The following is a 26054-nucleotide window of genomic DNA, read 5'->3' on the forward strand; positions in this document are numbered from 1 at the left end:
GTGCCCGTGAATGTATCTACTGGCCAGGCATGTCTGCGGAAATGAAGCACCACATCTCCGCCTGTGAAATATGTAGAGAACTCGACAGCACCACGCACCCAAAGGAGACACTAATGTCCCACGAGGTCCCATCCCGTCCTTGGGAGAAGATCGCCACAGACATCTTTACTCTTGATGGCAAAGACTACCTGGTCACCATCGACTACTATAGCAATTTCTGGGAGGTGGACAGGTTGCCGAACACTAAAGCCAGCACCACCATTCTGAAGCTAAAGAGTCACTTTGCTCGCTACGGCATACCTGATCAAGTGATCAGTGACAATGGGCCACAGTTTACAAGTGACGAATTCGCTGAATTCTCCAGAAAATGGGATTTTGAGCACCTTACCAGTAGCCCTGGAAATAGCAAAGCCAATGGCAAGGCTGAGTCTGGGGTGAAGACAGTCAAGCGCATTCTGAAGAAATCAATCAGGGCTGGAACCGACCCATACCTCGCCGTACTCGACTATAGAAACACGCCGACACAAGGGACGACGACCAGCCCAGCACAACGCCTGATGAGCCGAAGGACCAAAACACTCCTTCCTACCACTCAAAGCCTACTACTAGCCAGGACCATAAACCTGGAAGTGGAAAAGAAAGAGCTGCGACAGCGCCAGCAGGCCCAAGCCAAGTACTACAACCGGTCCGCAAAGGATTTACCCAGTTTGTCTGAAGGCGATGTTGTTAGAATGAAGCCATTCAAACTTGGAGATAAGTCTTGGCGCAAGGCCAAAGTCACTGCAAGACTCGACGAGCGATCATACACCGTTGAGACGGACAACGGAGCAGTCTACCGCAGAAACCGACAGCACCTGCGGAAAACGTCTGAACCACCAGTTGAACCCACCATCACAGCGCCAGAACCAGATATGGCCAGCGCAGATGAACAGGCGACCACAACCGCAGCGTCTACCCCTGACCAGAGCAATGCTCCTCACGAGCCATACCCTGAAGAGGTGACTGTCCCGGAACAATGTCGGAGGTCAGAGCGTGTCAGGAGGAGCCCAGCATACCTCAAGGACTATATCCGTGACTAGACTCGTGACTTTAAATCCTTCTTCGCGGTTATCATAGGGTTCAGTGTTCTCGTTTACCGATCCTCTCATGTCGAACTCACCAGCTGATAGATTTTGTCCTATGGCATTGATTCTGAACTGAACTGACATTGACACTTTTATTGGTTAATTTTCTTTTTTTTTTCTTTCTTTCTTTTTCTCTTTTTCCAAGCTATTCTTCGCAAAAAAAAACAAAAACAAAAAAAAAACAAAAAAAAAAAAGGGAGGATGTTACAATATGTACGTGATTACATGCGCCATCAATGTCTAACTAGACTGAGATCGAGTTACATCTGTATTGTCTTACAACGCTGTATGCTACTGAATGGTTAATAAAAACGGATCTTGAAACACCGTCAATTAATTTTTTTTCCAGTCATTCCTAGCCCACGTACTTTTTCGTGAAGATTGAAGATTGAAGTGATGAGGAGCTCTGCTGCACTTTCTCGCTGCCGCTATACATAAAACTTCTCACGGTGATTAGGGAAAATAAATGGCGCTTGTCAACGAAGACATTTATAATCATTAGTTATAAGTCTCTTTGATCTAAGGAATGAAGGGGTTAAGAGTGCAGGGAAAAACCAAACTGCGAAAGCAAATTTCCTTGCGTCTTAGCTTGTGCTTTTTAAGTTCGATCACGAGTCCCTTTATTCCTTCCTCCATTAACTCGGTTTTTCCTTCATTTGTTCATGCGTTTCGAAAGCCATTCTCTGTTTAGTTCGTCGAGTCGTTCACGCGTCGGTTTGTCCGTCCATTCCTTTGCTTACTTATTTTAGTTCACCCATTTTTCATAGTTTGACCACTCGACTGGTTCACTTTTCATTTTACTGACGGTAGCTAACTTGGAAAGCGTCTCTAAGCTCCTTTGATTTCGACGGGCTATTTTTGTGATCTATATTTTCGTCATCTACTTGAGCGGCAAGTCTACCTGACGCAGATTTATCGAGGAAGATAAACTATTTTGTCATTTACTGCCTACAGCCTTCAATATTATATTCTCTCCTATGTTTGCCCCCCCCCCCCCCTCCCCATATGTTTGCGCATTGCAAACAACAAATAATACCTTACCCAATAAGTTGTAATGATGATAAATGATGTAACACAAAGAGAGCTATTTTTTACTCTGAAAGTATAATAAACACGAAAGTATCCTACGAAATTGTATCTATGAATTTTAACTACAACTTTGGTATAGTTAAGAGGTTCCACTCTAAATATTCTTCATCTTTGTAATAGGTGTTTCGGGCAGGAGGTAGGTGCGTGTTAAGCAGCAAGACTCTCGCTAAGTAAAGTTCTCTCTTTCCCTTTCATTCTTAGTTAAAGATAAAAAAGGAAACAATTTTTAGTGTTTGAAGGCTTTGTTGATATCCTCTAAAAGCAACATGCCTTTTAGGCTGAGATTCAGCCGATTTCAATGGGAAAACTTGTTCAGTACTGTCTCTTACAAAATTTAACTGGATATAACTTAACGTTTGACGTCGTTGCTATAAACTAATTCAATGGTAGTGGAACTGGCTAACAATTAACTATAAAAGTAGCACGACTGAAACAGCCAAGATGAGAAACACGTTATGCAAGACCACAGGTGTCTTCCCAGCAATCTGATCAAAATAACCTTGGAAAAAAAAGCAAATGGTTAAAATGGAAGAATAAAGAATTAAATTAAAAGAAAGGATAACAAACTATTCATATGACAAACTATATTCCTCTCTCTCTTAGCAGTTTTATGGCGAGCCGTTACAGCCTGAGAATGAGAGTGAGACAGAGTGAGACTTAATAGAAAATCACTGGCGAGATTGATTTTCACTTGCTTGCCAAAAAAAAGGAAACTATTTAGCGAGAAAAAAGAAACCCGCTGGTGAGATATTAGAACTCGCCAGCTAGGAAATAGGAAGTTGACAGTAGCTCAGAAAACTAAGGACTGTTGTAGAAGGCTTTATGATCAAACCGATGCTGCATCTGGTAAACCGTATATATTCAGAAATCAGCCTTATATCAAATTCGGTTTTGCTTAGAAATGATAAAATCTATAATCTCTCGGTTTTGTTTAAGACCCAGTTAGGACAGTTCTTCACAAATGTACAAGGTCTCAACTTCTATTCGTGGGCTGCGTTAGTGACTTCTTTAAGTCACAAACGCAGCTCTTTTGCCCAAGACGGGAAACCCTTTTTTTCGACTGTTATACTATACTTTTTCAGCTGTTGTGCTCGATTTTGTTTTTCTTTCTGTTTTTGTTTTCACCGAATTTAACTCTGCATACAGCCTTAACGTCAGAGTAGTCAAAGAAACCTAAGGACTGGATTATATCAAGAAGTACCTTTAACGCTCATGATGAACCTTTATTCAAGCATTAAAATTCTCAATTTATACAACATACACCTATTTTAAATGGGAAAGATTATCTCTTCGTTCAAGATAGGCCGTCTTCCTGATGTTATGAAATATTATTTTCGTTGTCGAGTCGCATTCATTTCTATTACACCAGACAACGCAATTCCTTTTACATACTCCTTTGCAGAACATATAAGAGACAATTTAAGTTGTGTTCCTAAGGTACTAAATTTTTCAATATAGAAATCCAAAGTGTTGGACCCCTTCCCTGTTAAGTTTAAATTACGAGTATTTCTCCCAAGTTGTCTCCCCTCTTTCTTTTTTTTTTTTCCTACTTTTCTCGAGCTTCTTGAGTATGTGTTTGTTTCAGTGCCTGCTATTGTTGTTGTTGTTTTCTGTGTCTGTGTGTTCTTTCCTTTTTAACCTAAAATATTTTGTACTTAAATTACGCCATGTAATTGACATCTCACTTTATAAAATAACAGGACCTTCTAGCAAGCTTAAGCCTCTACGAAGTTTCTCTACGGGTTTCCTCGCTGCATATTAAATTTTCAGTTATATCATTTTCATGTATACGGAATTCCTTTAATTCATACCGCTGTATTACAATTACAAAGTTGCAAAATAAGCAAATAAGTAACAAGCAAATAAACCGGTCATCAGTTATTGCTTGTGAGGGGAGGACTTTTGGAAGTGAGCACATGGTTTTCAGGGGGTATGGAGGGAAGATCAGTCTACGCTAACAGAGTATAAAGAGGGAGACAGTTAACAATTGACAGCCAGTGAGAAGGGATCATTACAATACTACAGAGTCTTGAGGGAGGAAAATTTTATTGCCACACAACCAAAATTCTCTGACCTCCCCCACCCCCCTTCCCCCGGGCAATAAATAATGACTCCCCCCTACCTTCGGCTTCAACGAGGTCAAAGCGCTGACACTGATCTTCAGTGATGTTGTTAAAGCAGCCTGTTTGCAGACAGCAGTAATAAACTCCAAAGTGAACTTTGCTCATGTCCGTGATGGTCAAGTAATAGGGATCGTAAGGTCCGTTATGGGTGACATTGTAATGCTCGTCCGTCGAAGAATCTAAAAAATAACATTAAAGAGAGTTGTGAAGCTGATTGACCGAGCAACTTTTGGTTGACGGCCAATGGTTGGTAAGGAACTGACAAATTGGCTGACTCGCCGGCGGACTTATTAGTAAGATGGTTGATCCTACTGAATCACAACGACCAACAGTGAACAAACAAACTGACCAACAAACTTACTGTCCTAGAAATGATCAATAATTTGACTGACTGAGTAACCGAGGGACCGGAAGACAGACAGACTGAATAATTGACTGACTGAATGACTGATTGACTGAATAACTGACTGACTGACTAAATGATTAAGTGACTGACAAACTGACTGACTGACTGACTAAATGACTCACTGATTGACTGATTGACCGATTGACTGACTGACTGACAGACTGAACGACTGACTGACTCACTGATTGATTGATTGATTGATTGATTAACTGAGTGACAGACATAATGTAAAACTGACGGAATTGAACGCTTAACTAAAAGCAATCATGTCCAGCTCAAACTTACTTATGCAAGATGTAACTGTTTCGTCGCGCTCATTCTTTAATTTCCATTCCACCTTCAGAGGGTATCCTCTGGCACTGCACTCCAAAGTTACATTGTCTCCCGGCTTTGCCTTGACTGTTTTTTTATCTTTATCTTTAAACAATGGTTCAACTAGAATAAAAGTAAATGGTGATAATAATGATGTAATGACGACGACGATAACGATGATGATAATTTTGATGATGATGAGAATAAGACGCATGTTTCTCCCAAAAATGTCAAAAAACATCGTTGGGTTTTCACTGACTGATTTGGAAAAATTATTACATTTTTTGGACCGTTTTTCACCCTTACGCAGAGGGATCAAAATGTGCCAGTAGTTCAGTATTCTGAAGTTCCTAACGGACTTGTATTCAACAAATGTATCAATAAAGTTGAAAACCAATGAAAAACGAGATTGTCTGACGGTTAGCCCGATTGGGATCAATATGATATGTTTCCATCTACGCAAAGTACTGGCCATACATGAGTATTGGCAAGCTACCAATTCTCATACAATACGCTTATGTACTTTACTTACTGTGAATTACAATGTAATCTGAGACATTGTAGCTTTTGATGTGTCGTAACTTTACTTCCAACAGACAGGTATAGTTTCCACCATCTCTGACTCCAACATCTTCAAACTTAAGTGGAGCAATAAGAACCTTTTCAATTTCTGGATCTGGATTTCGTAAACTCACCAACAATTTTCCATCTTTATACCAAGAAATCCTCTTCAATGGAGTGCCATACTTGTTTCCTCTTTTGGTTAAGCTGCATCTGAGTGTTAACTTATCGACGAAATTGGTATGTGGGACCACAACAGCTTTAGGGATTTCGTCTCCTAATATATAAGAAAATAGGCAACTTAAATAATTGGAAAAAAAATTGTTGACAAAGTTATTCACAGGGCTCGGTCATAATAGTAATGAATGCATGGAATTCAACCTTAGGTCAAAATATGGTTAAGTTGAATTGCTGTCTTGTACCCAGACTTTCCTTTTCAGTTATTGTTCATTTCAAGAGTTACACGGTAGGACCTGGATAGGAGATTAGTTGAATTATTACCAAAATGTAATAAGTTTTTTAAGATAAGTTAACAGATGTGTCTACATGCACTTTGCAAGTAGAATGGATAGGCAAAGATCAATAAACTTGTCGAGTCCGTAAAACTGCACTTTATAGATGTAAAAGCTTACTTGTTATAACGCTGATACTAAAACCGTGTCTCTTCGGAGTTGATTCATTCTTGGCAAAAGCATGGCACTCGTAACTTCCAAAGTTTCCATACTGACTGTCATCTTCAATTGTTACATTCGTGATTTTCATGGTGTTGAAAAGTTTAGGGTTTCCATCTAAAAAAATAAGGTGTTTGAGCTGTTAATGTTATCTGAAAAAAAAAATCTGTCTTTGCATGACAAATCCGCAATAACTCCTTCTTGTGCTTTGCATATCCACCAGTAAAAAAGTGGGCCGGGAAATGTTGCGTCGTAAGGTACTGCAATAACATAAATAAATAACGGGGAAAATTTTCATAAGTTTTCTAAGGACGAAAAATTACGCCAAAGTAATAAGTGGAGAGAAGAATAAATGTATTGTAAACCAGAAAGAAGAAGATAAAAGGGAGGAACTCAACGAAAACATGTGTGTACTCGCCTAAATATTCCGTTCGGTGTGAAAACGATAATTTTTCGCTCGGTTTCAACTCCGTATAGACATTTAAATCATCTCTCCTGAAAAACAAGATTTCCTCGGTTTCTCTTACTCCAGATGCATCAAAGGCAATGCAAGTAACACTGGCTGTATTGTACTCCAAAGGGAAGATATTTTCAGGAAAAGGTTGCACAATTCCAAAAGTACCCTCGCCTGAAAAGAAAAGGAAGCATGAGTATTCAGGGAGATGCTTGCACATTTGGAGCCAAACCTGTTCCAAGGAAGGTCTTCACAGAATTATAGTAGCATCCCAAAATGCTCGACTAAGGTTAGAGGTATTTTAGGATAAAAACAAGATTTTCGCTGTTTGCGCCTACAGAACATAGATAGGGCGATAATTGATTGAGAGATGAAAAAAAGAATCTTTTATTTTGTAATTCCATTTTTAAAGATGTTGAACTCACCGAAAAAGATTTTCACGTTTAGGTCAATTTCGTGCCCATTTGGCGCCTTTTGTTGCCATTGCGTACCATACTATAAACATTAATATGCCTCTGAAAGTTCTCTTCTCGTTGGACATCAACCAATCTTTCTCTTTCACCATTTTATTTCTCGAGCACTCAACAGTAAACGAAACGATTAAGGACGAGGTCTGTGCATCCTAAGTGATGTTCATTTCATGGCAATACTTACTTTCCTGCAAAGATATTTCCATTAACTAAGCTTGGGTAAGGCTTTTATGTGTCTGAAGATTTAACAAAACTAGCGGGGATGCAAAAAAACACTGAAGCGACTGTAGAATTCCTCAAAGCCATTGCCGGTTTTGGCCTTTTCATTCTAGGAATCTCAGCAATTTCAAACACAGGGAATTTACATTTATAGGTCGCTAATCTCTTTTTGACATCAAGGTGATAATTTCGCTGAAGCTTTTAGGAGTTTGAACATTTTTCGAGTAAGAGGAATCGAAGAAGAGCTTAGGAAAGCAATCGGTTAAGAAATTATATTTATTTGCAATGAGCCTAGCTAGCGAAAATATGTCATTGCGAGCGAAGCTGACGTGATGTCTGTACCATTTGGCACTGTTTCAGGATAATAACGAATTAAGACGTTCGACTGCAAACACTTGTCATACTCCTAAATACGTCCCACACACAGTTATTTCTTCGACTGGCTAGACTACATGTAAACAATTATCTTCTCTCACAAGAAGTTTGGTCCATTCGTATCTAGACGTATCAGAAGTTCTGTTTGCCCATATTTTATCTGTGTTACATATCCCATTACGAGAACCTTTGTTCTGGTCATTCAGTGGGTTGTAATCGCCACTGAGAATTATAAATATCAACTTATACATACCAAAAATGTCCTAAAGTTATTTTAATATAGTTATCAAATAGTTGGGTCCTTTCAAGATACAGAAGAATCGATTGCATGCTTGTTTGTTATTAAGGACCACGGGAAAGAGAGTCTAAAGCCTATTCGACATGGAAAACAAACAGTTACACTGAGGCAACATTATAAGCCAATCTAGGATCCTCTAAAGACTTTTTTTTACAAATCCGCAAATCCTCTAAATCTGTTTATTTTGTGTTACTTTTAAATCCGCAGACCCCTTTAAATTTTCACTCGTCTATCTGAAGAAGAACAAGGTAATTTAATATTATCATCCGAGTTGTTAACGCAAATTGGCGACGGTAAAGAGTTTAAAAGGTGACATTTCGAGCGTTATGTTAGTCCTTTGTCAGAATAATCGCTCTGACGAAGGCTAACGCTCGAAACCTCAGCTTCAAACTCTTTACGGTGGCCAATTTACGTTATCAACTCAGTTGATAATACTTAATTACCCTGTTATACTCTCCCACCGACGCAACACCACAGTTTCTCAGGAAACTTACCCCCTTTATCTATTTGAAGAAGAACTCTAGGATTGCTGCGGTTTCGTTTCTTACCAATATTTAGAACTCAAATGAAAGATGTCGGCTTGTACCACTTCAACAGTCCATATCGTTGGTTATTCCAAACACCAAATCGACCAAATACTTTTAAATCAATGATTCTAGCGTATTTTACCCCGGGCGACTTAGTTCATGGTTTATTCAGGAGCCCGAATGACCCCCTCAATTTCCTCTTGTCGCTGATTTTAAATCAGAAAGTTTGTTATCTAAGCAAGTGATTTGCGTTTAGTTATTTGCGTAAATTTCCATCCTTTTTTTGAAAGCAATCTAGAGTCAAACTTCAACTGTTTTGTGAGTAAAAGAAATGGAGAGGTATGCAATACACAACTGAAGTGCATTGAACTGATTTCCATCCATGCTGACTTAAAATTGCATTAACCAACTCATAATTAACACAATCAGCCGTACCTTTAGCCATTACCGCTGCACAAATAGTGCCGAGAAAGAGAAGAAAAACTTTCGTTAAAAAGGCCATCATGATATTGATTCCCCACTGCATCTCGCTTGTCTTCTCGCTATGATAATGACACGTCTGGCGATCTGCTCGTTCATCAAATGATACTGATATTCCTGCTATGACATCATTTATAGTCTGTCTAAACTTAGTGGGCAGGAGCGGAATGGAAAGTGGACATTAATCCTTTTTTCCCCTTTTTATCTTTGTTTTTCTTCCTTTCTTGGTAAACTAGATGATCACTAACAAAGCATGCAGTTGCTTTTTTTATGATGCCAATTAAAGGCAGGCCACAATCCGCTCAGACACATAAACACATAACCATGGTATCACTTGGGTTTTTCAGACATTCCAACAACAACCATACTGTTGCTATTCGACGCTTATAATTGTGTCAACGAGAGAGAGAGACAGTTTCGATGCTAAAGCGAAAGAACTTCGCAAAAAAGTTTCCCCGAGGAAGGAGTTACTTACACACTTTTTTTAAAATCAAAATTTAAACACGTTTAGATTTTTTGGTTATCAGATTTCATAGACCCCTTGATGTTGCAATTGTTCCACGTAAGTGCATTTTAGAAATGTTATAGTAATTTCACAAGTTCTTTATAGCTTTTTAGCTTCAATACTCATAAACTCGCTGAAAACCACTTCAGTTAGTTGAAACTTCCTAGCTGTTAATTTATTTATTTTTCCTTTTGATTTATTCATATCGAAAAAGATGATGTGAAGGAAATGCTGTGAAGTAAAAGGGAACCATGTTAAAAATTTTGGTTGTTAACTGGACTTGACATCTGCAGCGGCTTGCTTTATATTTCCAAACTTTTGAAAAGGTAACTTTCACTGTTCCCGCTTGCACCCAAGGCTACGAAAACTTGAAGAATTATAGTTCATAGTGTGCTTATCTATCACAGGCACGACTCTGATCAGAATGGAAACCTAAGGGATCTCACCACAAATGTCTCAGGAGGAGAATTCTGGTCTTTTTCCTTCTAGTCAGACAATACATTTATTTTTCTCTCCACTAATTACTATGGCGTAATTTTCCGTCCCTAGAAAACTTATGAAAACTTTCCCCGTTATTTATTTATGTTATTGCAGTACCTGACGACAAAACATTTTCCTGGCCCGCTTTTTTACTAGCGGATATGAAAAGCATAAGAAGGAGTTATGGCGGATTCGTCATGCAAAGACAGATTTTTTTTTTCAGATAACGTTAACAGCTCAAACACTCTCCTTTTAGATGGAAACCCTAAACTATTTAACACCATGACAATCACGAATTTAACAATTGAAGATGATAGTCAGTATGGAAACATTGGAAGTTACGAGTGCCATGAATTACGTTTTTTAATAAGCACGAAAAAAAAATGCTTTAAAGACTGACAAGATTTTAATATCTGGACAAAAGGAGTAAATGAAAAAGAAGGTGGATGGTTGAACAGAGTGACCATTGTCTCGTGACCTGTCTTAGGTCCGAGGACGCAAAGGCGAGTACTCTCGACATGATAACATTCACTCGTTTGTCCGTCTGAGCGTCAGGGCTCAGGCTCCGAAAACGTAAAACGAGTAAGCTCGACGTAATGACAAAGGAAACATGAACACAGAACCATAAAAAAAAAACGAACGACTTTCTTACGTTTCGATTGAATATTTCACTCCCTGGAGATTTTGAAAATAAACTACGGTGTTATAAAATGATTTCCAGCCCTGAAAAGAGCCGTAAAAACACGTGAAAAAATACGATATTTTTTCACGTGTGTTTGATATCGCCAATCAGCTGCTCGCGCGTCACTTGCCTTTCGCGCCACTCGGTCAGGTTGATGAATGAACGGCAAAGCCTTCACCGTTATTAATTCAAGGTCGTTTGTCGGATTGTGGCCGCTAAAAATCCGAAGAATTCGTATCACTTTTAGACAGTGACGATCAAACTTTCCCAGAAAGGAAAGAAAACCAAAATACAGAAAGAAAAACCGAACGTTACGTATTCAGTGGCTATGGTAATAGCATTTCCCTCGGCTGAGAATGAAAATCAACAACTGGAAGATTTGCCACAAGCCGATTTTGGCTGTGTACCTGAAAGATTTCTTCTGTCGGTAACGACCAATTCAATAACTGAGAATTGTGTATATTGAAAAATTAGGCCCACTGTTTGTATTTTGTGGTGATTCAAAGCAAGTTTTCATCTCGAGTGCGGCTACGAACTTTACGATTTCTATTAAGGGATTGTCGATCCTTTTATTTTCATTCGTCAATAAAGTCGACTTTTCTTGTCAGTAAAGGGCTATTGTGTGTATATGATAAACAAAATAATACATGATTGCTTCTATAGATATGAAATTTCTCTTCTCGTGTTCAACTCGACATCCTACTCATTCGCTGCTCTCACTTGTGAGCTATCGAATTAAATAACCGAAGAAAAATTCTCACCCATTTATTATTCTCTATTTATTATATAACAGGGTATTCCTGAGCTGAATCCGAGTGCTCTTATTGGTTGTTAATCGGTCGGGATTTTGCCATACGGACCGTTTCCACGGAAACGGTCATAAACCATGTATTTTCATTCTTGAAAACCAGCAAATGCAAAATTTGAAACTAAAACCACAAAAAGGAAACCCGTAAATATCCTCATTCTTTGTAAAGAAAGTTATAAAAAAGTCACCAAATGACTGATTACAATTATGGACGACGAAAAATAATACGATCATTCACAAGGCAAATTTTAGAATGATCTGGAAACCTCTGAAACAAGCAGTGGCGAAAGCCAGGAGGCTATTTACAGTTTCATTAACAAACGGAAAGGCTTAAACACACTTGGTTAATGATATGAAAACTCTTGTTCACTACATAGATGCAAGTGAAATTATAAGCCAAAGAATTAAAAGCCTACTAACTGCATCCGAACTTGACCACCTTTCGTCAAAATTTTATTATGCACACCTGCATAAAAAATGGAGAAATTTGCGAGCCAGAAACAACGACAACTTTGAGCCCGTAAAATCTCAGCTAATACTTGTACGGAACAAATGATACGTTGACTATTGAGTAATATACTAGAGTTTATTATTTCTTCGGCAGTTTATTTCTACATCTTTGAGCTCATAAAATTTCATCAAACTCTTGTTCGTAACAAATAATACGGTGAATTTTGTGTAATGACATCCACTGGATGTATAACTGTTTACTAAGGAAGCCAATATTCTTCAAATAGGCGAAATGATTCAGACAATATATTTTACTTAACATAACTGTAGATTTTACTTTATGGTCTCACTGTACTGGATTCTGGATTCTGTTCACAGCTTTTTGTTAATCTGGGAATGCAAGGTGGTATGAACTAAAAATAGCCAAAGAAAAAAATTTGGAAAACTAGTTGTAACCGGCAGACTAACATGACTAATAAAACAATAGGCAAAAACTAGGGTAGTTTAACAAATTTACGCAACCGAAAAATTTAGAGGACGGTATAGGAATTATCGTGAATTGGTGACGTTCAGAAGCAGTGAACGTCTCCTAATATGGAACTCAGCCGAAGTTAAGAGTGAAGTTCAAGTTGTTTCGTGGGCTTCCCCGTCCTCTACAATCTCAAAAGCGACACCACAAAGAAACCTGAGATGAGGAACACGTTATGGGCAACCACAGACATTGATCCGGCAGTTGGTTCACCTTTGGAATAAAAGGGTCAAAATTGAAAAATGTTAAAATATCTAAAATGAAATTCAGTGACGGTTGACAGATTTCTCTGATATGTTACAATTTTTACAAGCGTAATTTCAATGATATTTGAGAGGTCTTTCAGCGATCTGCTCTGGTTAAGCCTCGAGCAGACAGGAATCTAGATCTAAGGATTGTCGTTGAAAGCTATTAGCAGACCGATTCTTTACCTACTGAACAAACATATTTTAACAAACCAGTTTAAGACAATTGGTTCAGTTACAAAAGCAGATGCACAGTATACCGTTTTAAGTTGGATTCGAGAGAACGAGACGGTATGTTTCCTGAGTTCTCTTCATGAGAGTATTTTTGTACAGTGATTGATTACTCCATGCATATGCGACATTCTTAGATAGGAAAATCTTCTCCGGGCAATGATTAGGATATTTTTGCAAGAGGATTGTGTACTTAGAAGGTGTTTTAGACATTTTCTTCAAAATGTACCTATGCACTAGCCCAAAACTTGGTGTAACTATAAATGCTTACCTTTTTCATCGATTTCAAAGCTTTGACACTTATCCTCATAAACGTTCTTAGAGCAGCCTGATGGCAGACAGCAGTAATAAACTCCAAGGTCAGCTTTGCTCAAGCTTGTAATGGTCAAGGAATAGGGATCGTGAGGTCCCTTCTGGCTCACCTTGTAACGATCATCCGTTGAAGAATCTAAAATATAAACATCTATACAAAATTAGAGAATAGTACACTTAACCAGTTGCAAAAAGCATTCATACACTTACTGGCTTTTGGCTGATTGTTAATGGATGGTGGCTATGTAAAAAGTTGACTGACTGGCTAGCTGATGGACTTTTATGTCAGTTGATCTACCTGACGGACTTAGTAACCCAGGACTGATGGATGATCTGACGGACTGAATTACTAACCGACCAAAAAACTAACTGACTATCTGGCCGACTGACTGACTGGCAATTAGACTCTCTGGCTGGCTGGCTGACAGAATGGTTGATAGACAGCTGAACAAACAGTATGACTCGCTTACCGACTGATTGAATGCAGAGAAGGAACTAAACCACTTACTGATAGACAATGAAAGATTTTCGAATTATGTCCAATTCAAACTTAGTTATGCAAGGCTTAACTGTTTCGTCTGTCTCACTCTTAAACTTCCATTCCACCTTCAGAGGGTATCCTCTGGCACCGCACTCTAAAGTTAAGTCGTCTCCCAACTTCTTTGCGACAGTTTTTTTATCTTTACTTTCAAACCACGGTGTTACTGAAATAATGATGATGATGATTAATATAGTTGTCATAAAAAATAACAATAATGATAATAATAATGCTGATGAAAATATGAATGACAAGGCTGATGGCAATACCGATACTACTAACTACTGCTACTGATAACAATGATATTACAACTAATTACAATAATCAGTGATAATGATTATATTACTGATGATCGGGATAATAAAAATAATAATAATGCACTAGCCCAAAACTTGGTGTAACTATAAATACTTACTTTTTTTATCGATTTCAAAGCTTTGACATTGATCCTCATTGATCTTCTCAGAGCAGCCTGATGGCAGACAGCAGTAATAAACTCCAAGGTCAGCTTTGCTCAAGCTTGTAATGGTCAAGGAGTAGGGATCGTGAGGTCCCCTCCGGCTCACCTTGTAACGCTCATCCGTTGAAGAATCTAAAATATAACCATTCATAAGGATTTGAGAATAGCACACTTAACCGGTTGCAAATAGCATTCCTACACTTAACTGACTTTTGGCTAATTGATAATGGATTGTAGCTTTATAAAAATTGACTGACTGACTGACTGGCTGGCTGACAGACTGTTATGTCGTTGATCTACCTGACGGACTTAGTAATCCAGGACTGATGGGTGATCTGCGTACTGAATGACTAACCAACCGAAAAACTAATCGAATAACTGACTAACCGACTATCTGGCCGACTGACTGACAAACTGACTGACCGGCTGACTGACTAATGGATGGTAGCCATACAAAAAATTGATTGAATGGCTGGCTGACGGACTGTTATATCAGTTGATCTAAAACTAAATGACTAACTGAAAAACTGACTGACCCACTGACAGACCTCAGCAATCGCTCTGACGAAGGGCTAAGGCTCGAAACGTCAACTGAAAGATCGACAGCAAATAAAGGCTTTTTCGAATTATTTTCAATTCAAACTTACTTATGCAAGGCTTAACTGTTTCGTTTGTCTCACTCTTAAACTTCCATTCCACCTTCAGAGGGTATCCTCTGGCACCGCACTCTAAAGTTAAGTCGTCTCCCAACTTCTTTGCGACAGTTTTTTTATCTTTACTTTCAAACCACGGTGTGACTGGAATAATGATGATGATGATGAAAATAGTTGTCATAAAAACAACAATAATAATAATGATAATAATAATGCTGACGGAAAGGATAATGCTAATAGCAATACTGATACTACTAACTACTGCCACTGATACCAACGATATGACAACTAATCACAATACTCAGTGATAACAATTATATCACTGATGATAGCGATAATAACAATGATAATGATATAATAATGAAAATTATAATAACAAGAACAACGAGGAAGTTGAAAAAGCCCTTTCCTGGGAGTTAAAACAACTTAGGTTGTCGTTTTTTGGGGGTATGGAAGTTTAATGGGGATTCAGGTAAATGAAGCCACTGCACAATAGAAGGATGCAAATTGAAGAATTCACCGGTAAAGGATGATGATGAAATAAATCCATACGTAACATAGTAGCTAACGAAGCACTTACTTGTGAGCGAGCTCGTTTCTTTTACTGTGCGAGGCAGCTCGTCTTTAAGGAGGACTTTCAAGTTGCAAGAATACATTCCTCCATCTTTCATGCTAATATCTTTGAGAACCAACGAAGTGGATTCTGAAATTCCGTCCTTTACTAAAGTGTCAGTCAGGTTTTCGCCGTCTTTGGACAACCACAAACTTTTCAGTGTTGTGGTTTGGCTTCCTCTGAATGTTATATTGCAAAAAATCGTCGCGGAAACGGAATGATCCACCGTCAATTTAGAGACAGTCACTTTGGGTATGTCACTTTCTGAAAGAAAACGAACAATGGAGCTCTTGCTGCCTGAGTGCTGTTTATAACAAATCTCAACGGCCAATCGGCCGCCGAAGGACGATATCACAATGATATCACAATGATATCACAACGATATCACAATGAGCCAATGAGCGCTAAACGTTTAAACAAGCGAGCTGTTTGCAGCGCGGGAACACGCAGGTGGCTAAGTCGGGAGGGATTTTAGTTTTTGCATCTGATTGGCTGCAAGGGTGGCATGGATTTTATAGACCAATCCCAAAGCATAGTCAAGCAAAAAAATATAGGATCACTTTTTACTCTTGATGGAAAATTGTTCTAATACCAGCACAACCGGCGTCAAATTTATAACCTTTACATGGCGTATGATTAATTTCTCTGATTATCGTGATAACGAGCGACAGTTCTCTTTTATTTCTAAGCCCACTCACCACTTCATAGAGTAGGTGAAGTTATTATAACTCATTATTTCTAAGCTCACTCACCACTATGTACAGAGGGTGAAGTTATTATAACTAATTATATCTAAGCCTCACTTCATAAAGTGGGTGAGGTTATTATAACTAATTATATTTAAGTCCAGTCACCACTACATACAGTTGGTGAAGTTATTATAACTGATCACTAAATGCATACGGAATTATTTACAGCAGAACCTCGCCCTCTTGTCCTTTCTATCGAAACAGAAAATAATCGGAGATAACAAGGAGATCAAGTTAGCTGATGGTAACTGACGAAAAATTAACTTCCAAGAAAATTACTTAAAGCTCGAGGTAGAGAGGTAAGTGCGATTTATCCTCGGTGACGCATCAATTTGTTGCTTGATTAAATGTCCTGCATGCGTAGTCAAATATCTTTATCAGGTGCTATTCTGGCCGGGAGTTATAGAAACAGTTACAATTATGTAGCTCTTTCACTAAAATTTTAAAATCGCTTTATCTAGATGTTTATTAAAGAACATACCTTGAATTACATAAATATGGAAGACAAACTGTGCGGGTTTACTAATGTTCACTGCGTATGCGACGCATCGGTAACTTTTATCTCTTCCTAACTCGTACTTTTCTGTGACGTTGAGGATTGTCATGGTAACTATGAGCTTGCGACCACTGTCTGCAAGTAAAGAAAAAGGAGTTGAGACATGAAACTTTTCATGAGCCCTTCTTTGATTACAATCAACTTCAAAATAATTTTTACATATATATATATATATATATATATATATATATATATATATATGTATATAACTAACTGCAGACAGTACTGTTTCGGCCTTCTGGGCCTCATCAGTGCAGTGCTGCTATATATATATATATATATATATACATAAGTCAAAGAATTAAAGAGGACGCATCGATTCTCGGTGACTCTACATATATATATATGTATATATATATATATATATATATATATATATATATATATATATATATGTATATATATATATACATATATATATATATATAACTAACTGCAGACAGTACTGTTTCGGCCTTCTGGGCCTCATCAGTGCAGTGCTGATGCTAGGATGGAGGTAAGGCAGTAAAGCCACCCCAAGTGATCTCACACATGTGGGATCACTTAAGCCATGCCAGAGTGCTCAAACTAGAAAAACTAGTGAGCATGCATATATATATATATATACATATATATATATACATAAGTCAAAGAATTAAAGAGGACGCATCGATTCTCGGTGACTCTGAGTTTAGCGCCTAAGCGCTCGTCAGACAAAACTTTCTGACGTTCTGTCTGACGAGCGCTCAGGCGCGAAACTCAGAGTTAAAGAGAATCGATGCATCCTCTTTAATTCTTTAACTTATATATACTTAGCTCTGCTACCACAGCATTGAACACTTTATGCCAAGATAGACTCTACCCCCACAATCATTTATATATATATATATATCTTTTCATTGCTTTCCTTCACTCTGGGCCGTATTTAGATGCATTTGCCTCTTTCTGTTAGGCCAGATACTGACACACCCCCTCCCTATCCCAGGATAACTCCGACTTGATATTTCACCAAGACTTACCACCGTCAACGTAGTTGCACTTGCGTGTCAGAAGCCTCAAGCGGTAGAAAATAAAACTGTGGAACTTTAAACAGTTAAAAAACTAAACTTGTTCAGTTTCCCGAAGCAAATCTAAGGACCAAATAATACCAAACGTCTGTAATTTATATTTCCAATTCAAGGGTAACTGAGAAGTAGAAAGCCTTGTTCTTCTTGGTAACCATTAGTTGAATTGTCTTCATATGATAAATGACGCACCGCTGCTGAGATTTCTCCCAGTCTAAGCATAGTTTACAAACTTTTCGAGGTTTCTTACCTTCTCGTATTGTTGTAAAGTTGATGTTGCTGTCCTTATCGGTTAAATTCTTCGTATTCAAGTAATCATCTACTTCAATAAATCGGATGCTTTCTGGTATCTGTACATTGGCCTCATCATAAGCAGTGCAGTTTATTTGGAGTGAGGAATACTCCATCGCATAGCTGGTTGCTGGGGTCACCTCGACTTTCAGCTTAGCTGAGGAGGAAAAGAAGTAGAGAAACATTTAGGTGATAGCTACGAAGGAAAGGAAAGTATATGCAAGATTCGCGGGCTTCGTTTGTGATGTCAGGAAGAATGGATGTGAAGGACTCTTTCGAAATCCTTGCACCCCGCACTACTCACTATTTAAGCTAACTTGTCTTTGAGCGCCCAAAATAATTATATTTTAGTTTCTTGGCAAGACTTTCGTAGGAGATTGTCCTTGTAAACTGTAACGGTATGGCTGGTCCATTGTTGGAAATACCGTACACACAGTGAGCAATGTTCATTTGCTGCTGCGAATAACCACCTGATATATCATGGAAAAAGTTGCTTTTTCAACTTGCTTAAGGTTACTTTCCACCTTCACGGGTGTCCTTCGGGAAAAAATTTGTACGCGCGCTAGTTTCACTACAATCCTAGCAAACTATATATCAGAATATATATAGCATCCTCGGGTGCTTTTGGAGATTTTATAATCTTTTTCTTATGAAAACGTTAGGTTGAATGTTTGAATTCAGTTACGCTAAAGAAAGAAAAATCAATTTTTTTTCGGCCTCTGATGGTGGGAGGTAACCTTAAATTCAAGCGAGTCGACGAACTTCAATGGGTGAATTGTCTTTGAATCTAAGCCACCAAACTAGCTCCTTCCTCAAAGGATTCACGTATGAAACAATTCGAGGGATATTTCTTTCTTTTCACCCTTAGTTCCCAAAGCAGCAACAATATGCTATCCACGTAGAACGATCTACATGAAGAAATACATAGACGATTCTTCAAAACATACGATAAAGGAAGATTTATGAAAGATCTGGTATACAACTTGAAAAACTTTTAAGCGATGCCTTCCGAAAATTAATAAAGATTACAATAGGCAAGATTTACCATGTCTCTGATCCAAGGAGAAAGGATATTGAAAACTACTTCAAGAAATCCATTTAACTAGCTAATTGTCTTTAAGCGCGCAAAATGGTTCAATCGTGATCTCTTGTCGAGAATTTTGTGGAATAGTTACGATCGCTGAGTTATGGGAAACTGAAGTCAGTGGTCAGCAAAACCGTGTCAAAGGACTTTAAACAAGTAGAGTTCTTTTCCTGCATTTGATAAACTACCTTGAGCCTAATAAGTCAGGAAATTTACTGCTTTAATTACCTTTTAAACGACTTACTTATGTGTACCATTTTGGTTGAAATGGTGGTTACAATTTAATCATCTTGGTAGATTCGTAAGTTGGTACGTTCGTTCGTACCTTGGTTCGTACGTATGGAGACCTACAAACCGGGATTTTGAGTTAAATGACAGCCCCATTTGTAGCGTTTCGCCAATAATTTGGAATTTACATAACTTTCCCGATTACTGGATCTAAGACTACCCACAAAAGCTTGATTCTTAGAACCACTGTCCCAATGAATGGTCACATGCATACCGGTAAATCAATCATCTCCTGCATTAAATTTAATCAATATATTACAACATAAAAAAATTATGAGGATCTATTTCGCGCTTGTCGTTCCTCGAGCGAAAATTCACGCGCGTACGTCGGGAAAAATGAGCTTTCTCACACGAACGTCTGCTCGTCTAAACGTTCCTTTCGCGTGTACTCCTTGAACTAAGGTCAATCTTAAGTCATTTATTTCTTTTGCGCATGATAAATATCATAGAAATGAATGTTGTTTCTGCTCTGATCGAAACTGAGGTCAGTGATCAGCAAAACTGTGTCAAAGGACTTTAAACAAGTAGAGTTAATTTCCTGCATTTGATAGACTACTTGAAGGTAATTACCTTGAGCCAAATAAGTCAGGAAATTTACTTCTTTGACCACCTTTTAAACGACATTTTTATGTGTACCATTTTGGTTGAAATGCTATTGTTTTTCGCGACATGTACTTACAGTGCCCAATTTATCAACGCACAGCATAATAATTTGCAGGTCAAGAACAAGTCGGCTGTGATTGGCCAACAGATTTAGCTTTGGGGATACTTGAGTCTCTTTGCAGATTTCACCTGCTGTCAATCAAACGGTTGGATGCGTAAAGTAAATGCCAAGGTGGGAAAGAGTTTACAATGGTGCTCTAATTAAAGGCGGGCCGCTCTGTTAACAAAGCGTCTTGCAAATTCGTCTTCAGCGTTATTTTTATTTGACTCAATAGAAGACTGGAAAAAACGTTACCTGAATCATCTTAGAAGTTTCATGTAGAACAGGCAGTTTAGAGAGCTTAACCTGTGATCAGGCGGGCTTTTGGTAAAATTTCCGTGCAGCCCCATACTACATTATGCATTCAGTTCTTGGAGAGAGAAAACAATGACAAAAACAATACATTGCCGTAGGGAAAACAGATTTGTTTTACAATAGTATGGGGCTGTGCGGAAATTTTACCGGGCTTTTTTTTCCCTAGCGTTTATAAGTTATAAGCACGTTGAAAACTCGTTATTAAGCGCGCGTTCAAGATGATTAAAAGAGCATCTCTAAACCGGCTCGGACATTAGGAAAATCAAACAACTAAACCTTCACTTTCTCTATGTAAAGGTCGACATCAAACTCGTTCGTTAGCACGCGTTCAAGGTGATTAAAAAAAGCATCTCTAAACAGAAACGGACATTAGAATAATATTTGAATACGACGAAGAGGTTATAACGAGAAGTCCAGCGCGAAATGTAACTCGAAGTCGAATTCGAATCCAAACTCGGTGGTTTGAGATTCCCATTTCTATAAACAGTGAATTAAGACAATAAATTACTTACCTTGAGCCAGTGCTGCCGCACATATAATGAGGAATAGATGTAAAACGTTTTTCAGAGCTTTCATATTGACCTCCTTTCCCTGACAGACCTAATGCACCCAAAACTAAGCCTTGAGACAGACGTGAATTATTTATGAGACGATGATCGGTATGTGCTTAAAGGAATTGAATTTCGGTCTTAAATGACATTTCTGACAAGCTGTTTAGCTATCACAACAATTTTTCTTATCGCTCAGCGAAATACCACCGGAAATCTCTTGAAATCAACTGTTGGTAGCAAGAGATTGTTGGTTTGGCCGCTTAATTAATTAAGCCGCCTAACTAAAAAGCGTAAGCAACAGTCCTCCTTCTTCAAAGGATTTGTGTATGCTATTCAAGGGGAGTTTCCTTACTATTATCCTGGAAATGCAAAGTATTCTGACCCATGCGAACAACACTTTCATCTGGATGTAACTAAAATCAGGAATGGGGAATAGGAAATGGGAAACTGGTAAACTAGAACGGGAGTGCTGCACCGAAAGCGCAGGAGCAGGAACAGGAGTGTTGCACCCAAAACTGCAGTGATAATCCACATAACAATTCAAAATGGCAGATGATGATACGAAAAAACTATCTGTAACAGATTCGTGCGCTTGGTCGTCGGAGCAATCATCATGAACGATAAATAAAGTTTTTACTTCAGGGGTTTTAACCTGTTCTTTGCACAAGAACTCATAAACTCTTCTGATGAAAGATATCAAGATGAATAATTAAGTCCTTCGAAAAGCATCTCGCATTGCGTCTCCGACAATTATTTTTTTTCAGTAATTCCTAGCCTACTCATTTTTTCCATTTCTCTTTTGACCTTAGCGCTCTGCCTGATACTGACTAATCATATTTCACTGAGCCACTCTTTCAACATTTGCTGTTTATAAGTCCATTTAAGTGGGGTCATCTTTTGTTTCTCGGTTAAACATTTTTTGTGATACAGCTTGTTTACTCCTGTACCGGATGAAATTCCCTAGAATTTCTCTAGTAGTTTAGAAACTAAACTACTCAGAGTTTTCAATCCTCAATAATCTATTTATACAGCTTTGATCTTGTAGAATTTCGCAAATATTTGTTCGGAACAAATAATACGTTGAATATCAAACACTAATGTATGGTCCCGAGGGAAACAGTTGGTTTTGTTTCATTGAGAGCCCTGATGCTTCTCGAGATAAAGTCGAGGGAAACATCAGGACTTGAGGGAAAACAAACTTACTGGTTTCCCGAGGGACCATACCTTAAATGGCAAAAACAAACAAACGTACTACTATATTCGGTGCGCGGGCATCAACTGCGCAATTGTATCCTTGTCGGGATGCATTTGAATTTGGTCGGGGGCACGTGACCAAGAACTAACTAAATACAGTGCTTGTTTTCTTGAGCAAAAGTCTAGGTATATAATAATGCGCATTCCTGAGGCGAATCTGAGCGCTCTTATTGGTTCTTAATCGGTCGGGATTTTGCCAGTCGGACCGTTTCCACGAAAACGGTCATAAACCGTGTATTTTCATTTTTGAAAACCAGCAAATGCAAAATTTGCAACTAAAACTGCGGTAAGGAAATCCGTAAATATTCTCATTCTTTGTAAAGAAACTTGTAAACAAGTCATCAAACGATTGATTACAATGATAAACAACGAAAAAGAATAAGATCATTCAGCCAGCAAATTTTATTATGATCTGGAAACCTCTGAAACAAGCAATGGCGAAATGCAGGAGGCTATTTACGATTTCATCAACAAAGAGAAAGGCTTAAACACAAAAAAGAAGATGGTTAATGATATGAAAACTCTTGTTCACTAACTGCATAGATGCAAATGAAATTGTAAGCCAAAGAGTTAAAAGCCTAACTGCATCCGACCTTGATCACCTTTTGTAAAAATTTTTCCAATGAGCACACGCAGCTAAAAATAGAGAAAAGTGTGAGCCAGTAACAATGGCAACTTTGAGCCCGTAAATTCTTAGCGAATACTTATACGGAACAAATAATACGTTAACTGTTGAGCAATATTCTAAAGTTTATTATTTCTACAGTAGTTTATTTCTACATTTTTGCGCTTATAAAATTTCATCAAACTCTTGTTTGTAACAAGTAATACGGTAAATTTTGTGTAACGACATCCATTGGATATATAGTTGTAGTATATATAGTTCAAATAGGCGAAATGATTCAGACAATATATTCTGCTTAACATAACTGTAGATTTTTCTTTCTGATCTCACTGTACCGGATTCTGGATTCTTTTCACAGCTTTTTGTTCATCTGTGAATGCAGGGCGGTATATACTAACTGGTAAGACTGCCACTTGTCTTAAGGGTCTGCAAATTTTAATTACCCCTTATATATAATAATAAACAAGGAAAAGATGATTACATTTGAAGTGTTTGAAAGTTTGGTCCAATATTTTGTTCTTTATAGCCAAAGAAAAACCTTGAAAAACTAGTCATAACCAGCAGACCAATAATACTAATAAAACATCAGGGAAGTTTTATAAATTCACGCAACCGAAAAATTTAGAGGACGGTATAGCAATGATTGTGAATCAGTGGCGTACAGAAGCTGTGAACATCTCATAATATGAAAATCAGCTGAAGTCAAGAGTGGGGATCAAGTTGTTTGGTACGCTACCCCGTCCTCTACAAACTCAAAAGCGACACCACAAAGAAACTCAAGATGAGGAACACGTTATGGGCAACCACAGACATTGTTCCAGCAGTTGGTTCACCTTTGGAATAAAAGGATCAAAATTGAAAAATGTTAAAATACATAAATGAAATTCAGTGACAGTTGACAGATTTCTCTGTTATGTTACAATTTTACAAGCGTAATTTAATGATATTTGAGAGGTCTTTCAGCGATCTGCTCTGGTTAACCCCTTAACTCCCAGATAAAATTTGTATTTCTCCTTACTGTAAACCATACAATTCTTATAGTGTTAGTTCAGAGAATTTAGTATTGGATCAACTAATTACCTCCAAATTGATACTTTTCTTTATTCACATTACTTATCTAGCTGATATTGTATTGATATTGTAAGGAGAAATTCTGCCTTAGTCACTCATGGGAGTTAAAGGGTTAAGCCTCGAGCAGACAGGAAAGTAAGGATTGTAGTTGAAAGCTATTAGCAGACCGATTCTTTACCTACTGAACAAACATATTTGTGAAGCAGCCTAATATCCAGTTTCTTTTTTTAAGCACAATTGCTTCAATTACAAAAGCCACAAAGATGCTCACCGTCTCAAGCTGGATTCGAGGCAACGAGACGATATGTTTCCTGAGTTCTCTTCATGAGAGCATTTTAAAACAGTGATAGATTACTTCATGCATATGCGACTCTCTTCCACGGATACGAAAATCTTCTCTAGGCAATAATAAGGATTGTTTGGCAAGAAAATTGTGTACCTTGAAGGTGTTTTAGACATTTTTCTTCAAAATGTACCTATGCACTAGCCCAAACCTTGATGTCACTAAGAATACTTACTTTTTTGATCGATGTCAAAGCTTTGACACTGCTCCTCGTTAATGTTCTTAGAGCAGCCCGATGGCAGACAGCAGTAATAAACTCCAAGGTCAGCTTTGCTCAAGCTCGTGATGGTCAAGGAAAAGGGATCGTGAGGTCCCTTCTGGCTTACCTTGTAACGCTTATCCATTGAAGAATCTAAAATATAAACATTTATAGAAATTTGAGAAGAGTTAACTTAACCGGTTGCAAATAGCACTGATACACTTACCGTCTTTTGGCTGATTGATAATGGATGGTAGCTATATAACAAGTTGACTGACTGGCTGGCCAATCATCAGCATAACAGTTGATCTACCTGACGGACTTAGTACCCAAGACTGATGAATGATCTTACGGACTGAATTACTAACCGACCGAATAACTAAATGACTATCTAAGTCACCAAACTGGATGACGGAAAAAATGCTGCCTTGCTGACAGAGAGAACGATAGAGTGACGTAATGGCAGACTGGCTGACTGACCGACTGACTGACTGACTTACTACCTTACTGACTGACTGACTGACTTACTAATTTACTGGCTGACTGACTGATTGAACTGAATGGCACTGGCAACAAGACGATATGGAAGACTGACTGACAGAATGGTTGATAGACAGCTGAAAAAACAATATGACTCGCTTACCGAATTATAGAATGCAGAGAAGGAACTAAACCACTGACTGACAGACAATAAAAGTTTTTTCGAATTATGTCCAATTCAAACTTACCTATACAAGTCTTAACTGTTTCGTCTGTCTCACTCTTAAACTTCCATTCCACCTTCAGAGGGTATCCTCTGGCACCGCACTCTAAGGTTAAGTCGTCTCCCAACTTCTTCGCAACAGTTTTGCCATCTTTACTTTCAAACCACGGTTTAACTGGAATAATTATAATAATGATCATGAAAATAACAATGATGATAATAATAATGCTGATAAAAATGATAATGCTAATGGCAATACCGATATTACTAACTACTGCCACTAATAATCAGTGATAACAATTATATTACTGATGAAAGTGATAATAACAATAATAATGATAATAATAATGAAAATAATAACAACAAGAACAACGAGGAAGTTGAAAAAGCCCTTTCCTTAGAGTTAAATTAACTTAAGTTGTCGTTTTTTGGGGGTTTGGAAGTTTAATTGGGGATTCAAGCAAATGAAGCCACTGCACATTGCCCGGTAAAAGATGATGATGAAACAATGAAGAAATGTAACATAGTAGCTAACGAAGCACTTACTTGTGAGCGAGCTCGTTTCTTTTACTGTGCGAGGCAGCTCGTCTTTAAGGAGGACTTTCAAGTTGCAAGAATACATCCCTCCATCTTTCATGCTAATATCTTTGAGAACCAACGAAGT

At 38.1% G+C, this 26054-nt stretch overlaps 3 protein-coding genes across 3 annotated transcripts in view; all 3 read right to left on the reverse strand.

Annotated features, from left to right (window-relative positions):
- Positions 1–1295: 1295 nt before the first annotated feature.
- LOC113683423 (uncharacterized) lies at positions 1296–9339 on the reverse strand. Its single transcript, XM_089204257.1, has 7 exons — positions 9065–9339; positions 6595–6914; positions 6248–6425; positions 5587–5892; positions 5028–5177; positions 4336–4515; positions 1296–2712 (listed from the first exon to the last, which is right to left on the reverse strand). Exons 1-7 carry the CDS (start codon positions 9153–9155, stop codon positions 2624–2626), a joined length of 1314 nt encoding a protein of 437 aa, XP_089060383.1. The 5' UTR covers positions 9156–9339; the 3' UTR covers positions 1296–2623.
- Positions 9340–12151: 2812 nt separating this feature from the next.
- On the reverse strand, positions 12152–21324 carry LOC113683531 (roundabout homolog 1-like). The gene is made up of 9 exons (XM_089205755.1): positions 21157–21324; positions 18214–18411; positions 16846–16995; positions 15583–15879; positions 14997–15146; positions 14305–14481; positions 13906–14055; positions 13311–13487; positions 12152–12776 (listed from the first exon to the last, which is right to left on the reverse strand). The coding sequence occupies exons 1-9, from the start codon at positions 21218–21220 to the stop codon at positions 12688–12690; spliced, it is 1452 nt and encodes a 483-aa protein (XP_089061881.1). The 5' UTR covers positions 21221–21324; the 3' UTR covers positions 12152–12687.
- A 1855-nt stretch (positions 21325–23179) lies between these two features.
- Positions 23180–26054, reverse strand: part of LOC113683607 (uncharacterized) — a 13762-nt gene continuing 10887 nt past the window's right edge. Inside the window, exons 4-7 of the mRNA XM_089205754.1 lie at positions 25937–26054; positions 25416–25565; positions 24664–24840; positions 23180–23907 (exon numbers count right to left, since the gene is read on the reverse strand). The exon at positions 25937–26054 is cut by the window's right edge and continues 179 nt beyond it. Of these exons, the coding sequence (XP_089061880.1) occupies positions 23819–23907; positions 24664–24840; positions 25416–25565; positions 25937–26054 (534 nt within the window). The 3' untranslated portion in view covers positions 23180–23818. The remainder of the gene's footprint in view (positions 23908–24663; positions 24841–25415; positions 25566–25936) is intronic.

The sequence above is a fragment of the Pocillopora damicornis genome, chromosome 4 (assembly GCF_964200805.1).
Source record: "Pocillopora damicornis chromosome 4, jaPocDami1.2, whole genome shotgun sequence".
NCBI lineage: Eukaryota > Metazoa > Cnidaria > Anthozoa > Scleractinia > Pocilloporidae > Pocillopora > Pocillopora damicornis.